Source organism: Nomascus leucogenys, chromosome 4 (assembly GCF_006542625.1).
Source record: "Nomascus leucogenys isolate Asia chromosome 4, Asia_NLE_v1, whole genome shotgun sequence".
NCBI classification, from domain to species: Eukaryota; Metazoa; Chordata; class Mammalia; order Primates; family Hylobatidae; genus Nomascus; species Nomascus leucogenys.
In genome coordinates this window covers 106,256,249-106,275,362 of record NC_044384.1, presented here as the reverse complement: position 1 = coordinate 106,275,362, position 19,114 = coordinate 106,256,249, and the positions used below count along the sequence as shown (strand labels likewise).

Here is a 19,114-nt window from a genome sequence, read left to right as displayed (position 1 = left end):
AAACAGAGGTTAAACTACTGGCACTAATTGCTTGAGAAGTGCCAAGCCTGGGTAGTGAGAGTGAGGAAGGGGTAAGAAAAGATGCAAAACAGCATACTGCAACATGTTACCTCACTGGATACCATGGCATGGCAAGCCAAGAAGCAGCAGAGTGGATGGCTTAGTAGGTGTGTCTGCTCAGCACATGGGACTTTTCCAAAATAATGACAAAAGAGAGCTGCCCTTGTTACAGTGTAGTCCCTGGAACAGGGAAAGGAGTGTGGGTTGATCTGCTTGGTTCAACATCACCTGTTCTCCTTGGTCAGCGTTCACCTCACAGGGAGCTACTTCCTGCTGCGAAAGAAAAATAAAAACGGTAGCCACAATTTAGATAAACCCCAAGACCAACTATCCATAGCTGCATAGCCAAAACTGAAGTCATCCTGATTTCCCCTAAACGACAGCTGTAAATATAAATGAAACACAAAACATAAGCTTTACATCCTTGTCAGCATGATACAGTGAAATCAGCTGTAGACAAATCAGCTTGAAAATCTCTACTTGCCCTGAAAAGAATGTTAATGTTTAACAGCCAATCAGAAAAAAAGTAAAAAATACTTCCTTCTTCATACTTTATAAACTGTGATGTAACTGTTGAAAGAAGGGCTTCTTACTACTTTTAGTTCAAAATCTCCTAGTTTGAGAACTGTTCTTTTGCATGCACAATAAGCTTTTACAATTTTTCTAACTTGATCTGATTTTATTTTTATTTTTTTTGAGATGGAGTCTTGCTCTGTTGCCCAGTCTGGAGTGCAGTGGCATGATCTCGGCTCACTGCAACCTCTGCCTCCCAGGTTCAAGCAATTCTCCTGCCTCAGCCTTCCAAGTAGCTGGGATTACAGGCACATGCCACCACCCTCAGCTAAGTTTTGTATTTTTAGTAGAGACAGGATTTCACCATACTGGCCAAGCTGGTCTCGAACTCTTGACCTCAGGCGATTCACCTGCCTCAGCCTCCCAAAGTGCTGGAATTACAGGCATAAGCCACCGCACCCAGCCTGATCTTATTTTTGAACCCCACATTTCTTCGCTACCTGTTGGTAGCCACCCAGGGAACCCCATGGTTCTTTCAAGTCTGAAAGTGGAGAGTGACCCGGTACCAGTGGAGGTTGGGCTATTGACCAAAGGACAGAAGGAAGGAGGTAATAGAGGGAACTTGAGAAGGCTTACAAAGGTCTCTGTGGATGAAAAATAGACTTACTCTATTTTTAAGAATTTACTCAGATTATACCAATAAGCTTTTTTCAGTCAATGGGATGAAGGCTTGGAGGAATATAACCCGGTCCATACTCTAGGCCAAACATGCTGGCCTCAGGTCCTGCATATGAAAGCTCAGGACTAGAAAATTGAAAGTATTGCTTAAAGGAAATATAATGGCCAGGCTCCCAAATGTCATCCTCATAGTTGTTAGGGACGTAGTGTTTCATATGTATGTATACATATATACCCTTGATCTGAATAATGAATGACTCTAAGGGGCTGTGCCCTGTCATGGCTGCTCTGAGTGCACATGTCTCAGTCTTTAGTAGAAGCTTATAATTAAATGGGAAGAGCCTCTGGGTCCTGACTGATATTGGCCATTTGTATCACAAAGTCAGAGCACACCAACAGAAATACCCCACACCATGTGTCATAATTTTGCTTTACCATCTGTATTACTTTCCTTGGGCTGCCAGAACAAGGTACTGGGTGGCTTAAACAACAGAACTTTATTTTCTCACAGTTGTGGAGGCTAAAATTCCCAGATTCCAGTGTTGGTCTCTGATGAGGGCTCTCTTCCTGGCTTGCAGACAGCTGCCTTCTTGCTGCATGTCATTACATGACCTTCTTTCAGTATGGGGTGGGGATAGGAGGCTCTTTAGTGTCTCTTCATATAAGAACATTAATCTTATTGCATTTGGGCCCCACTCTTGAGTCGTCATTTAACTTTAATTACTTTCTTAGAGGCCATCTCCAAGCATGGCCACACTAGGGGTTAGAGCTTCAACATATACATTTTGAGGGGACACAAACACCCAGTGCAGAACACCATCCATAGAAATTAGACTAGATGACTATTAACAGATGAACCAACTGACAGTTATTCCACATAGCCCAGGAGGAATGAAAGAATTTCAAACATAGGAAGGGCATATATAAAGCACACATGCCACTGGTTTCTTATCCCTTGCCTAAGGCAAACATTGCTAATCAATCATAGCATTTCTTCTACTGAGCCAGGATGCAGCCTTACAGTCCTTAACACAGAGCTTCAGGCAGCCACTACTAATTGACTGGGGTTGGCTTCTACATTGGGAATTTTTCAGGTATAAGTGAGAGAAATACAACTTACGCTGTCTTAAGTATAGAGGGGAATTTATTGGCTCACATAGCTACAGACTCAAGTGGTAGGATCAATGCCTAAAATGGTACCATTAAACCTTTTCTCTCTGATGGCAAAAACAGCAGCTGCTGGCTTTACCAGTTGAGCAACATCACCAGAAAAAGAGTATTTTTCACAATTTTTCTGATAACATTCCTAGGGCTGGCTTTTCAATTGGCCTGGCTCAGTTCTGATTGGCCACCTTGGATCATGTGCACAGCCTGAATCAATTAGGTGGCCAGGGGATGCAGTATTCCCAATGGCCACATTTGAGCCACTGGCCCACCGGAATTAGTCCTACTTGAGCCAACAACTAATTGAGTCGCAGGATGAGTTTCCAAAGGAAATGTGAAGATTCCAGAAGGGGTGCAATGGGGCCTGAGCAGCCTAAACAACTGTACGGGAGAAAATACAAGTTTTTCCCTTCTCTTGAAATGTTCTTAGTTGAGACATTCTCCCCAAAATAAAAGTCAAATTAACAAAAGAAAAACAAACAGAAGTCTATTCAAGTGTGTTATATCCATCATATGGGAGAGGCTAAAGTTCAAAAGTATTTTTCTCTTAAGCCAGTGGTTTAGGGACCTTGTTTACATAGTATTTTAACAAAGAGCCATACATCTTATATAAGGACAAGACAAAGAAGAGAGTATCCGCAGGCAGAAAAATGCGGGAAGGTAAATTGATGGGAAGAGTGAAGTCTGCTCCTAGATTCTCTGGCACTGCTGTCTCAGCTCTATTTTGAACTGCTAAAAGCAGAGAGGAGGGGCAGCATGAGCTCCTGTGTTTTGACCTTTTACCTTTAACTAAAATCCCCAGCATGTTAAAGAGGAATATTTTGGTTTCCTTCCTGATAGAGTCTAGAAACTCTAGAAGTTAGCTAAGTGCCATCACCAGGTCTGCGGCTCTCTGAAAAAGCTGGGTCACAACACAACAGGGACCACAGGAGGGAACCCAGACCTGCTGCAAACACATTGGGACTCAGAGAGTTCCCATTCCACTCTGCCGCCCCTACCACGTTTAACCTTCCCATCAGCTTCTTGGTGAGGCCTCCACCAAGCCTTTATCTCAGATGTTTTTCATCGCCCCTGTTCTCACCATAGTGAAGGTGGAGTCCAGTACGCACCTCCTCCCCCAATTTCTTATTTCTAGATCTTTGTCGACTTCTTTATTTTATCCATGAACCTCTGTAATAATATCAACATAATAACTAAACCTTAAAACCATCGAGACTGCATTTGGTGTCTAATTGGACTCTTAGCTGGGCTCATCCAGAGACTGCTAAAAGTCCATCAAGTCAGTGGATAAAAAGAAGCTGAACAAACTCAATAACCTCTCAAAATAGGATGTTTCAATATAAATAGACAGTGTCATTAGTCTGTGAGAAAGCTCAATAACTCACATATAAATCTCTTCAGATCTGAAAATTGTGCGTATTACAGTACAATATAACAGAAATATCACAAATCAGCATGTACTACAATTGTATGCTTTTGTCTTAAGTACACATGAAGCCTAACCTGCCTATCAGATATTTTGCAACAAACTCTGAAAAGCCTACCCACCTCCCTGATTGAACAATCTTCAAGTAAGTGCACCTGCAGCTCTTGAAAATGCTTGGCTGTCCCAGGGAAGAACCCAGATGGACCTCTTGGAGCAACGTTCAGTTTGATAAATGTTTAAGTTCCTATGATGTGCAAAGCTTTGTGGTTGGTGCTCCAGGAATTTTTTTTTTTTAAGTAAGTTCCTGCTCTTTTGGCACTCACATTCTTGCTCATACCTTGTCAATAGAGGTCTCCAAAATTTAAGATGATTTTAGAAGCAGGCACACCTGGGTTCAAATTCTGGCTCTGTCATATACTAATTTTATGATCTTGTTCAAACTACTCTATGCATTGGTTTATTATTTATTATTTTTTGAGATAGAGTCTCACTCTGCCACCCGGGGTGGAGTGCAGTGGCACGATCTCGGCTGGCTGAAATCTCTGCCTCCTGAGCTCAAGCAATTCTCCTGCCTCAGTCTCCCGAGTAGCTGGGATTACACGTGCACGTAACCGTGCCCGGCTAATTTTTGCATTTTTATTAGAGACAGGGTTTCGCCATGTTGGCCAGGCTGCTCTCAAACTCCTGAACTCAAGTGATCTACCCGCCTCAGCCTCCCAAAATGCTGGGATTACAGGCGTGAGCCACCTCGCCCAGCCAGGTTTATTTATTTCTAAAGTGGGGATATTAACAGTAACTAAGTTTTGAGATTATTATGAATATGAAATGAATGTTTAACATATGGCAGCTTCTTAGCAGAGTTGATAACACCTGGTGAGTTCTTGTTAATTAGTTGCTGTAATTAGTATTATTGTTGTCTTGTAATTAGTATCATCAAAATTACTAGCTCTACTTCCTTGTAGCTCAAAGAATAATGACAGAATAAGATTGAAAGTTGTGATGGGTTACTGTGAAGAAGGTGAAAAACTGGTGCAGGATTATATCGGATATATACATCAGCCGTTGGGTTCACAATACCAAATTAACACAAAATAAAAAAGTCCTTCCTAAGGTATACTGAAGAGTCCATGAACTTCAGTGATTGCCTCAAGTAGACATCCATTGTTTTGTCTACCCAAACTAGTACTCTCTCTCTTCCTCTTTCTCTTCTATCTTTTATTTTAAGCAAGTGGCTTGATTGGGGGCTGCCTGGGCAACAGAGTGAATACATATATATATATTTCAGATATATGTATATATTTTGAGACAAGGTCTCACTCTGTTGCCCAGGCTAGAGTGCAGTGGCACCATCTCAGCTCACTGTAGCCTCAACCTCCCAGACTTGTGATTCTCCCACCTCAGCCTCCCAAGTAGCTGGGATCATAGGCACATGCCACCATGCCTGGCTAATTTTTTTAACTTTTTGTAGAGATAACTTCTCACTATGTTGCCCAGGCTGCTCTCGAACTTCTGGGCTCAAGCATTCCTTCCTCTTCGAACTCCCAAAGTGCTAGGATTACAGGCATGTGCCACTGTGCCCAGCCGGGAGCTGCCATATTGAGACATGACTCAACTTCCCTGACCAGAATGATTGGTGTGAGTTTGGCATCAGGCCCAATCTGAGCCAATAAGATGACTTGTGGGATTTTGGTTTGTTTTGTTTTGTTTTTTGAGACGGAGTCTCACTCTGTCGCCCAGGCTGGAGTGGAGTGGCGCCATCTCTGCTCATTGAAACGTCCACCTCTTGGGTTCAAGCAATTCTCCTGCCTCAGCATCTTGAGTAGCTGGGACTACAGGCACGCACCAAAACACCCAGCTAATTTTTTGTATTTTAGTAGAGACGGTGTTTCACCGTGTTGCCCAGGCTGGTCTCAAACTCCTGAGTTCAGGCAATCTGCCCGCCTCGGCCTCCCAAAGTGCTAGGATTATAGGTGTAAGACACCATGCCTAGCCAACTTGTGAGATTTTTGGCAGTGGAGAGAGAGAGTTGGAGCTTGTCTCTAGAGATACAGTTGAAGGATAAGCCAACAGCCCACTTCCATATATGAGGGGCAGTAGGAACTGCAGAAAGACAGATTGCAGAGGTAGAGAGAGATCTGGCAGGACTCACATCAGACTTCTCTAGCTATGTGCTAAGGCAGTAGGATGTGTATGAAATCAATTATGGGTCTGAAGACAAAAAAGAAAAAGAGAGAGCTCTCTGCTCGCCGCTGCTGCTGTCACCGCCACCTCCTCTGATCTACGAAAGTCATGTTACCCAACACCGGGAGGCTGGCAGGATGTACAGTTTTTTATCACAGGTGCAAGCTGTGGCATTGGCAAAGCTATTGCATTGAAAGCAGCAAAGGATGGAGCAAATATTGTTATTGCTGCAAAGACCGCCCAGCCACATCCAAAACTTCTAGGCACAATCTATACTGCTGCTGAAGAAATTGAAGCAGTTGGAGGAAAGGCCTTGCCATGTATTGTTGACGTGAGAGATGAACAGCAGATCAGTGCTGCAGTGGAGAAAGCCATCAAGAAATTTGGAGGAATTGATATTCTGGTAAATAATGCCAGTGCCATTAGTTTGACCAACACATTGGACACACCTACCAAGAGACTGGATCTGATGATGAATGTGAAAACCAGAGGCACCTACCTTGCATCTAAAGCATGTATTCCTTATTTGAAAAAGAGTAAAGTTGCTCATATCCTTAATATCAGTCCACCACTGAACCTAAATCCAGTTTGGTTCAAACAGCACTGTGCTTATACCATTGCTAAGTATGGTATGTCGATGTATGTGCTTGGAATGGCAGAAGAATTTAAAGGTGAAATTGCAGTCAATGCATTATGGCCTAAAACAACCATACACACTGCTGCTATGGATATGCTGGGAGGACCTGGTATCGAAAGCCAGTGTAGAAAAGTTGATATCATTGCAGATGCAGCATATTCCATTTTCCAAAAGCCAAAAAGTTTTACTGGCAACTTTGCCATTGACAAAAATATCTTAAAAGAAGAAGGAATAGAAAATTTTGATGTTTATGCAATTAAACCAGGTCATCCTCTGCAACCAGATTTCTTCTTAGATGAGTACCCAGAAGCAGTTAGCAAGAAAATGGAATCAACTGGTGCTGTTCCAGAATTCAAAGAACAGAAACCACAGATGCAACCAAAACCACGTTCTGGAGCTCTGGAAGAAACATTTAGAATTGTTAAGGATTATCTCAGTGATGATGTAGTTAAAGCCACTCAAGCAATCTATCTGTTTGAACTCTCCGGTGAAGATGGTGGCACGTGGTTTCTTGATCTGAAAAGCAAGGGTGGGAATATCGGATATGGAGAGCCTTCTGATCAGGCAGATGTGGTGACGAGTATGACTACTGATGACTTTGTAAAAATGTTTTCAGGGAAACTAAAACCAACAATGGCATTCATGTCAGGAAAATTGAAGATTAAAGGTAACATGGCCCTAGCAATCAAATTGGAGAAGGTAATGAATCAGATGAATGCCAGACTGTGAAGGAAAATAAAAAAAAAAAAGTCGACCGCTATGCTCAAAAAGTAAAAAAACTCAACAGTTAAAAGAAAATAAAGAAAGAAAAAAGAAAAAGAGAATTTCCATAGATCCATGATTATAGTTAACCTACGTGAATATGATCAACTTAATTCTAGTGCACAAAGTCTTTACTCGATCTTAGCCAAAAGGCTGAGAAGCAATGTGCACAAAGTCTTTAAAAAATATAAAAGACAGAGAAAGAGAGGGAAGTTTCTCAGGTGTACTATGCCTCTCTGTCAACTTCCCTTTCCGTTGTCTCAATCCCTCTTCCCCTTTACCCCTCTAAGTCTTTCTTTCAAAGTCCCCAGTCTACAGCCCCACAATTCCAGGAGCCTAAAGCAATTCCACTCCTGTCATTGAGCTCAGAATTTCTATATGGTAGGAATTAGAAGGTAGCAGTCTTTATGGCAGGTGGGGGAACAGGAGTGAGGGCTACATGCTTGTTTCACAAGTGTGGGGTTAGGATTTTGGTGCGGCCTAGACTGGTGTTGATTACCTCCAGACATTGCCTCTTTCCCTTGGTGCTGCCACTGATGCATGCCAAAGGGGAAAAGGGCTTTGCTTCTCTCAGTCTCTTGTATTTTTTAAATATGGGCACCTTGGGATTTGCCTAGAAATTAATTGATGTCCTCTGGCCCCCTTAGTAAGGACGATGGTGGATACTCTGATTCTATTCTAATCTCCCAACCCATGAGTGCGGCAGAGGATTTTCTTACAAGTTATCCATGAAGCGAGCAACCTTACTGAGGCAAGCGTTGACCTCATTCCCCACAGAGGCAAGTCCAGTCTCAATATGAGGACAGTCTCTTCCTGTCATGAGCATGAATGTCATATTCTTGGTATAATTGTGACAAGGAACATTTGACTTTCTCTGTCCCTACAAGAGTTGCCAAAGTGACTGCAAATGGCCTCTGTGTCAGCCACCTGCATGGGTGGTACCAGCATGAATTAGCATCTTCTTGATTCCAGTTCATTCTGACACAGTAGCTGATGCAGAGGAGATGCACAATATACACACCTACCCACTTCAACACTCTTCTTACTTATGATGATGTTGCACTGGTCCCATCAAATAACTATTTTCCTCATCATCTCTTTCTCTCATCATTTTCTGCCTTCCCTCTTCTTTCGCTTCTGACATCGCCTTTGTTGTTCGACCTCTTCTTTGTGGTCTTTATATAGCCTTTGTAATTATGAAATGTATGAGCTTTTTGGTGATAAATTCTTGAGAAATTCTTACTGGAGAAGAACAAGAAATGTAAAGTCTCCCCTCCTCATCTCACCAAGGAGCCGGGGTGCTGTTTACATCAGTAGAGTTGCAATCAGAAAGTACTAAACAGCCCATATTAATGCTCCAAACAGCTTCTGTGTGGGTGGGCAAGGCAATTAAAAGCTAGACATGCTCAAGTCTTTAATCAGATGTCTAGGTGACAAAAATGCTGTCAACACATCTAAGGAAGATTATGCAAGCTTTTGTTGAAACAACACAGTTCTTATGTCTGCAAAGGAAACTCTCATCTTTTCATCAAGTCTAGTGTCAAACAGGAGAGGACTATTAATGGAAGCAGGCAAGGGAATGGGGAGAAAGCAAAGACAGCAGGTGGCTTTGTGTTTAAAGGACAGCCAAGGAGATGCCCACTTAAACTGAGATTATGCTATAGAACTTTAAAAAACCAATCTCTAAATTTCTAGGTGGAAAAAGAGTTGCTTTAGGATGTCTCCAAAGGCTTCCTTCAAATGTTTGAAGGATCCTTCAACACTATCAGCCTGCAGCTTGAAATCACTTATTGTCATTGCCATTAAATTTTTGTTGAGCCTCTTTATATGTACAGGAATGTTGTTATGAGCTTTATGTATACCATCTCACTCTTCACAATAGTGGGCACTATAATGTCCATTTTGTAGATGTCAAAATTGGGTCTTCCAAAAGTTATCAAGCATGACTAAAGTTATACAGTTTCCAGAGGCAGGATTCAAATCCAGGACTAAGGACTAACTTCCAAGCCCTTTGAGTTCCTACTGTACACATTTGATGTCTAGTCTCCCAGAAGGCACTTTGGAGAACCCACCATGACGCCTGCTGAATGGGGTTCAGGTGCAGACACCAACACCCTTTCTCAGAGGACTGGCTCCTGTTCCTCCTGAAGCAGGCTCAAGAGGCTGGATTTATGAAGAGTGAGGGTGGGAATTCTCCCACCCATAAGTGTCACTCTTGCCATCAGGCTATAAAGCAGATTTGCTAGTCCCTAGAGCCTTAGAAAGTATTTTGTAAAATCAACAACTTCAGCTTCTGCATCTGTCATTTCAGTCAGGATCCAGACTGGTCCAAGGAGATGAACAGAAAGCAAACCCCATTCTGTGCACTTTCTTGAACTCATCTCTCTACTCCTTACCTCACTTCTCCTCACCCCCAGGTACCAGTATCTCCTCCCTCTTCAATTAGCCATCAGAGAAGAGCTTCAGATATATCAGCTCATTCAAATGGATGCCTTGAGTACCTTAAAAGGTTACTTTGTCCTTAGCTAGGATGCCCCTGACACACAGGCACATAGACACACAGAATTCCCCTGCCTCCAACACACACACAAAGGCAAAGATACATATTTGCTTCTGTGTTTTGCAAAAATGGTATCATGCCATATGTACAGTTTTATATTCCTTTTCACTAAACATTGCATTGTGAACATTTTCCCATATTACTAAATACTCTTTAAAAACATGGGTTGTTTTTTAACTAACTGCGTCACTTTTTAATGGATGAATTAGCATAATTTATTTAACTATTTCTTTATGGCTACACACTTAGTCCTTTCTGATATTTTGCTCTTATTACAATGGATGTCCTCTGGCTACTTCATATAGGATCAGCTTCTCAGCAGAAACTTCTGCATGTAAGGATATAACCATTTTAGAGTATTTTGATAAATATTGCCAAATTCCTTTCCAGAATTGTTGTACCAATTTGTAGTTTGAACGGAAATAAGAGTCCAGCTCACTACATCATTACTGGCATTGATATTGACTTTGAAAGAATCTTTTTCCATTTTGTAGGCAAAAGTGGTATCTTGGTGGTGTTTTAATTTGTATTTCCTAATTTTTGAGATTGGATATATTTTCATAATGTTTATTATCTTTTGCACATATTCTTTTGTGTCTTGCTTATTCATGACTTTCATTTTTTTTCATTTTACTTTTGCACTCTTAGTGTTTTCTTACTGATTTTTTAAAAGTCCCCTATATATTAAACACGTTATGTATTTATATATCATGTTTGTTCAAATAACTTTATCCCACGTTGTTACTTACCTTTTAATTTTGTTTTAATTTTGACATATAAAAGTCAAAAATGTTTACATAGCCAAACATATACTGCAGCTAGTGATGTATTAGTCGGGATTCTCTAGAGGGACAGAACTAATTAAAAAAAAAATATATATATGAGATATATCTATAGGAGATATATAGATATATATGGGAGTTTATATATATATATGGGAGTTTATTAAGTATTAACTTAATACACTATCATAAGATCCCACAATAGGCTGTCTGGAAGCTTGAGGAGCAAGGAGAGCCAGTCCGAGTCTCAAAACTAAAGAACTTGGGGCCGGGCGCAGTGGCTCACGCTTGTAATCCCAGCACTTTGGGAGGCCGAGGCAGGTGGATCACGAGGTCAGGAGATCAAGACCACGGTGAAACCCCGTCTCTACTAAAAATACAAAAAAAAATTAGCCGGGCATGGTGGCAGGCGCCTGTAGTCCCAGCTACTCAGAGAGGCTGAGGCAGGAGAATGGCGTGAACCCGGGAGGCGGAGCTTGCAGTGAGCTGAGATTGCGCCACTGCACTCCAGCCTGGGTGACAGAGCAAGACTCCATCTCGCAAAAAAAAAAAAAAAAAACTGAAGAACTTGGAGTCCGATGTTCAAGGGCAGGAAGCATCCAGCATGGGAGAAAGACGTAGGCTGGGAGGCTAGGCCAGTCTCACCTTTCATGTTTTTCTGCCTGCTTTATATTCACTGGCAGCTGGATTAGACGGTGCTCACCAGATTAAGGGTGGGTCTGCCTTTCCCAGCCCACTGACTCAAATGTTCATCTCCTTTGACAGCACCCTCACAGACACGCCCAGGATTAAGTTTGTATCCTTCAATCCAAACAAGTTGACACTCAGTATTAACCATCACAGTGACCATCAACAGATATTATTTTCCACATCTCTATGCTGTGGGAAGCCTATATAGAGTGGATGGTGGCAACTGTGTATTTCCCACTTCCTTACCCCCAACTCCTGCTATGTAGGGAGGATATGAGTGGGGAAGCTGGTGAAGGCCACATTCCCCCATTCACCACATAGCTGTGTTGCAGGACAGCTACTTTAGTGGGCCCAGCAGCCAACTGGCAACTCTCACACACCCCAGATTCCTAGGACAGAGACCTATTCTGAATAGATTAGGTAGCCAGCGGAAACTAGCAGATCCCAACCGCCCTGGCTCTGGGCTGCAGAAGATCCATACTGAGTGGTTGCAGCAGTTGAGTGCTGGCATCGGTTCCTGCCCCCACCCCCAATTCCTGCACCATAGGGGAGACCTGAGTAAGACATCTGGTAAAGAGTAAGTTCTCCAACTCTCATCCCACTCTCAGCTCTATAGAGCAGAGATTCTTTCCAGTGGAGGGTTGAGGCAAGTCTCAAAGACTGGCAACATTCTGCCCTACTAAGGGATTTGACTTCAACTGGATCAGACTGCAGAATGATTTACATCCTAGAGCATCCTTAAAAGCAATAGAGCAATCAGACAGCAATTTGTAGAGGTGAACAACTGAGTGTGATCTCAATAGATACAGACCAATCTTAAGTTTAATAGAGTGGTCAGAGAAACAGACAATCAAAGAGAATCCAGCTAAAACCAGAGTCATTTCTGGTGATCAAGAAGATTAAGTGCATGCCCAAGGCTGTGCCCTTTAAAGGGCAATATCAGAGACTGCGCACTGCGGGGGAAGTAGACTTCACTAAACCAGTGCAGCCAAGTCACTAAGCAAATAAATAAGCAAACAACAACAAGCCCTGAGGGAGAGAAGGAAATCAGTATCCATAGTTGTCATCTTTCCTAGAAGGAACAGTTCTAAACAAATAATTATTACACATTCAAAGAAGCAGGAAAATGTGACTTATACACAGAGGGTTAAAATCAGGCACTTGAAATGCCTTTGAGGGGGCCCAGATGTTGGGCTTAGCAGCCAAATACTTTAAAGCAGCTATTAAGAATATATTCAAAGACCTAAAGAAAACCATGTTTAAAGAATGAAAGGAAGGTATAATGACAATGTCTCCTCAAATACAGACTATCAATGAAAAGATAGAAATGATTTTTTTTTTTTTTTGAGATGGAGTTTCTCTCTTGTTGCCCAGGCTGGAGTGCAATGGTGTGATCTTGGCTCACACCAACCTCCGCCTCCCAGGTTCAAGCCATTCTCCTGCCTCAGCCTCTGGAGTAGCTGGGATTACAGGCATGTGCCACCATGCCTGGCTAATTTTGTATTTTTAGTAGACACAGGGTTTCTCCATGTTGGTCAGGCTGGTCTCGAACTCCGGACCTCAGGTGATTCGCCTGCCTTGGCCTCCCAAAGTGCTGGGATTACAGGTGTGAGCCACAGTGCCTGGCCTAGAAATAATTTTTTAAAGGAACCAAATAACTTTAGATTGAAAGTGCAATAACCTAAATGAAAAATTCACTAGCAGGAATCAACAATAGAGTTGAGCTGGCAGAAGAATGAATCAGTGAACTTGAATATAGATTGATGGAGATTATACAATATAAAAAAATGAGAGAATAAGAATAAAGAAAAGTGAACAGAGCCTCAGGAAAACGTGAGACACTATTAAGTGTACCAACATATGTGTAATAGAAATACTAGATGGAGAGGAAAAATGAAAAAAACTTATTTGAAGAAACAATGACTGAAACCTTCCCAAATTTGATGAAAAACGTCTAAGAAACTCAACAAACTCCAAGTGGAGTATACACAAGGAAATCTACATCATAGTCAAATGTTGAAAAAGACAAAGAGAAAATATTGAATGCTGCAAGAGAAAATAACTCATATGCATAAGATAACTCTAATAAGATTATTATCTGCATTCTAGTCAGAAACAAGAGGCTAAAGGCAGTAGAATGACATGCTCAAAATGCTAAAACAAAGCAAAATAAAACTGCTAACCAAGAATTGTATACCCAGCAAAACTATCTTTACAAAAATGAAGGAGAAAAAAAGGCAAAATAAAAATATTCCCAGGTAAACAAAAACTGAGAGAATTTGTTGCTGCTAGCAGACCCACCTTACAAGAAATATTATAGGTAGTTCTTCAGGCTGAAAGCAAGTGATGCTAGGACATAATTAAAATTTACACACACAGAAAAGAGTGCTGGTAAAGGTAATTATGTGAGTAATTTCATATTTCATTTAAAGGAGAGTACACTTTCATTTTCCCCTTATTTTTACATTCTATAAAACAAAATATTTACATAATTGCATTGTTGGGTCTATTACATATAGAAATACAATATATTTGACAATAACAGCACAAAGGAAGCAGGTGGAGGATGAAGCTATATTAGAATAAGGAAATGATACTAAATGGTAACTCAAATACACAGGAAGAAATTAGGAGAATCAGAAATGATAAATAAGAAGATTAATATAACAAACTCTACAAAAATATATTTGTTGTCCTCTCAGCTCATTTAAAAGACAGAAAACTGGCTGGGCGTGGTGGCTAACACCTGTAATCCCAGCACTTTGGGAGACTGAGGCAGGCAGATCACAATGTCAGGAGATCAAGACCATCCTGGCTAACACGGTGAAACCCCATCTCTATTAAAAATACAAAAAAATTAGCCAGGCATGGTGGCACACACCTGTAGTCCCAGGTACTCGGGAGGCTGAGGCAGGAGAATTGCTTGAACCTGGGAGGTGGAGGTTACAGTGAGCCAAGATCATGCCACCGCACTCCAGCCTAGCTGACAGAGCGAGACTCTGTCTCAAAAAAAAAAAAAAAAAAAATGAAAGACACAAAACTATATAAAGTAATACTTTATAGTATTACTATAAAGTATTATATATTATTATATATAGTAATACTTATAACAAGGTATTATAGAGTAACATACATATATAGACATATTTGTATAACTATAGTAATATATAAAAGGGTAGGGAGGAAATACAGCTATGTAGGAATAGAGTTTATACATACCATTCAAATTAAGTTAATAAATATGAAGTAGATTCTAATAAGCGGAGGTATATATTATAAGCCATACAGCAACGAATAAGGAAATAACTTGTTAAAAATCATTAAAGGAATTCAAATGTTACACTAGAAATGATCCACTTAATGCAAAAGAAGGCGCTAAAAGAGGAACAGAGGAACAAAAATAGCATGCAACATATGGGAAAAAAAGGTCAAAATTGCAGAAATAAATATAACATATTAATAATCACAATCAATGCGAATAGATCAAGCATTACAATCAAAAATCAGAGATTGTCAGATTGCATTTTTTAAAATCCACCTATATATTCTCTACAGGAAACACACTTTAGATTCAAAGATATAAGTTCAGTCATGCATCACTTAATGACAGGGATACATTCTAAGAAATGCATCATTAGACCATTTTGTTGTTGTACAAACCTCATAAAGTATACTCGCACAAATCTAGATTGTATAGCCTACTACATACCTAGGTATACAGCATAGCCTAGTGCTCGTAGGCTAAACCTGTTCAGCATGTAACTATATGGAAAACTGTAGGTAACTGTAATACAATGGTAAGTATTTGTATACCTAAACATAGAAAAAGGCATAGTAAAAATATTGTATTATAATCTTATGGGACCACCATCATATATGCAGTCCATTGTTGACCAGAACATTATCATACAGTGCATGACTATAGATTGAAAGTAAAAGAATGGAAAGAGATATGCCATGCAAACAGCAGCCACAAGAGAGCTGAAATATCTATAGAAATATCAGACAAAATAGACTTTAAAACAAAAATATTACTAGAGTTAAACAGGAACATTTTATAATGATTAAAGGGCCAGCCCATTAGGAAGACATAACAATTATTAATATATATGCATCTAAGAGCAGAGTCCTAAAATACTTGAGGCAAAAACTAACAAAGTTGTTAAAGCATGAGCTGCTCATGAGAAAGAAAAAAAAAAAATGAAAAGAAAAAAACAGAATTGAAGGGAGAAATAAAACATTCAATAATATTTGAAAACCTCATTACCCTCATCGCATTAATGGATAAAACAACTAGGCAGAAGATCAACAAGGATACATAAGGCTTGAACAACACTATCAACAACTAGATCTAATAGGCATCTATAGAACAATCCATCCAGAATATATATTGTTCTCAAGTACACATGGAACATTCCCCAGGATAGATCATGTGCTAACCTATAAAACAAATCTCAATACATGCAAAAAATAAAATAATACAAAGTATGTTCTCCAATTACAATGGAATCAAATTAGAGGATCAATAACAGGAGGACATTTGGAAAATTTACAAATTTATTTCTAACTAACAAGAGACCATAGAAGAAATCACAAGGGAAATTAGAAAATATTTTTTTGTATTAGAAAATATAAAAACAGGTGGGTGTGGTGGCTCACACCTGTAATCCCAGCACTTTGGGAAGTCAAGATAGGCAGATAGCTTGAGGCCAGGAGTTGACCAGCATGGCCAACATGGTGAAACCCTGTCTCTATTAAAAATACAAAAATTAGCCAGGTGTGATGGCACACACCTGCAATCCTAGTTAGGAGGCTGAGGCACAAGAATCACTTGAACCCAGGAGGCAGAGGTTATAGTGAGCTGAGATTGTGCCGCTGCACTCCAGCCTGGGTGACAGAATGAGACTCTGCTCCCTCTCCCCCCAACCAATAGAAAAGAAAATACAAAAATATAAATCACTAAAACTTATGGAATACAGGTAAAGTAGTGCTTAGAGGGAAATTTTCAGTTACAAATGCCTATATTTAAAAAAGCGATCTGAAATCAATAGCTTAATCTTCCATGTTAGGAAATGAGAAAAAGAAGAGCAAACAAAACTCAAAGCAAGCAAAAACAAGAAAATAAAAACTAGAGTAGAAATAAATAAAATGGAGAATAGAAAAACAAAACTTATGTTTTAGAAATAATTAAATATTTTTAAAGAAAAAACTCTATGTATTAGTACCTTTAACAGCACTTGTCTTCTATGTGGACAAGGGCCTCCACATTTTTTGTTTGCACTGGGATCTACACATTAGCCAGCCTTTAAAGCAGGAATTGGTCTAAAATGCAAGCCATACTTTGTCTTTTAACTGCTTAAAACCCTTTGCTGTTTCCTAACTCCCCATTGCCTTTATGTGGCTTTTCAGTATTCCCCAAGATTCTTGCCAATCTCATTTTCTGCTCTTCTTTACATTACACCTTGTACTTCGAAATCATAGACCTCCTTGTCATTCCCTGGGCACCCCATGCTGCTTTTCATACCTCAGTGCCTTTTCACATACTGCTCTATTGCGATGTGTCTTCCCCTCCTGCTCTGCTTTCTGCCCCACCTTTGACATTTGTAACCCCATTCAGCCTTCATCTCCACCCTGAAGGCTTGTCTAGAGTCCTAGTTAACTGACAGCTCTTTTGTGTTAATTCTGTACCGTTTACACACTTCTTGTTGCTTGTGTATGTTTTAACTGTCGAAATGCCAAAGTCTCCCTGATTGAAGTTTCCTCTAAGATGGGAACCCTTTCTTACTTATTGCTATACTCTAGGGATCAGAGTAAATATTCACTAAACTGAATCATAGGGAGAATACAACTCTTCTCCACCTGAACCAGGGAAAGCATTAAAGAAAATGTAGGTTAGTGTATTACAACCAGGCATGGTGGCACACACACACGTGAGCAGAGAGCTGGCCTGAGATTGAGAGGTGACAGCATGCTGACAGCCCTCACAGCCCTCACTCACTCTTGGCGCCTCCTTGGCCTTGGCGCCTCCTTGGCCTCGGCACCCACTCTGGCCACGCTTGAGGAGCCCTTCAGCCCACCGCTGCACTGTGGGAGCCCCTTCCTTGGATGGCCCAGGCTGAAGCCAGCTCCCTCAGCCTGCGGGGAGGTGTGGAGGGAGAGGCACGGGCAGGAACCAGGGCTGCGCACGGCGCTCGTGGGCCAGCTAGAGTTCCAGGTGGGCGTGGGCTTGGCGGGCCCACACTCGGAGCATTGGGCCTGCCCCACCAGCCCCAGGGCAATGAGGGGCTTAGCACCCAGGCCAGCAGCTGCGGAGGGTGTGCCGGGTCCCCCAGCAGTACCGGCCCACCAGTGCTGCGCTCAATTTCTCGCCAGGCCTTAGCTGCCTCCTGGTGGGGCAGAGCTCGGGACCCGCAGCCCGCCATGCCTGAGCCTCCCCCCCTCCCCACCGTGGGCTCCTGCGCAGCCCCAGCCTCCCAATGAGCACCACTCCCTGCTCCACGGCACCTGGTCCCATCGACCACCCAAGGGATGAGGAGTGTGGGTGCACAGCACGGGACTGGCAGGCAGCTTCACCTGCAGCCCCAGTGCAGGATCCACTGGGTGAAGCCAGCTGGGCTCCTGAGTCTAGTGGGGACTTGAAGAACCTTTATGTCTAGCTAAGGGATTGTAAATACACCAATCAGCACTCTGTATCTAGCTCAAGGTTTGTAAACACACCAGTCAGCACCCTGTGTCTAGCTCAGGGTTTGTGGATGCACCAATTGGCACTCTGTATCTAGCTAATCTGGTGGGGACTTGGAGAATCTTTATGTCTAGCTAAGGGATTGTGAACACACCAATAGGCACTCTGTATCTAGCACAAGGTTTGTAAATGCACCAATCAGCACTCTGTGTCTAGCTCAGGGTTTGTAAATACACCAGTTGACACTCTGTATCTAGCTAATCTAGTGGGGACGTGGAGAACTTTTGTGTCTAGCTCAGGGATTGTAAACGCACCAATCAGCACCTTGTCAAAACGGACCAATCAGCTCTCTGTAAAACAGACCAATCAACTCTCTGTAAAATGGACCAATCAGCAGGATGTGGGTGGGGCCAGATAAGAGAATAAAAGGGCGCTGCCTGAGCCAGCATTGGCAACCCGCAGGGGTCCCCTTCCACGTTGTGGAGGGTTTGGTCTTTTGCTCTTTGCAATAAATCTTGCTACTGCTCAGTCTCTGGGTCCACACTGCCTTTATGAGCTGTAACACTCACCGCGAAGGTCTGCAGCTTCACTCCTGAAGCCATCGAGACGAGGAACCCACCAGGAGGAATGAACAACTCCAGACGTGCCGCCTTAAGAGCTGTAACACTCACTGCGGAGGTCTACAGCTTCAATCCTGAGCCAGTGAGACCACGAACCTACTAGAAGGAAGAAACTTCGAACGCATCCGAACATCAGAAGGAACAGACTACGGACAAGCCACCTTTAAGAACTGTAACACTCACTGCAAGTGTCCGCAGCTTCATTCTTGAAGTCAGTGAGACCAAGAACCCACCAATTCCGGACACAAGATCATGAAACCGAAACCAACCAGCCATATGACCCTTGGCAATTTACCTAACACCCCCAAACCTCAGTTTCCTAACCTGTAAATTGGGGGTGATAATACCAATTTCCAAAA

At 41.7% G+C, this 19,114-nt stretch overlaps 1 protein-coding gene across 1 annotated transcript; it reads left to right on the top strand.

Annotated features, from left to right (window-relative positions):
• Positions 1-6,130: 6,130 nt before the first annotated feature.
• On the top strand, positions 6,131-7,451 carry LOC100605037 (hydroxysteroid dehydrogenase-like protein 2). The gene is given in 3 exon segments (XM_030810189.1): positions 6,131-6,169; positions 6,171-6,425; positions 6,624-7,451. Coding segments are annotated over 3 exon segments (1,059 nt in total). The 3' UTR covers positions 7,389-7,451.
• Positions 7,452-19,114: the final 11,663 nt, after the last annotated feature.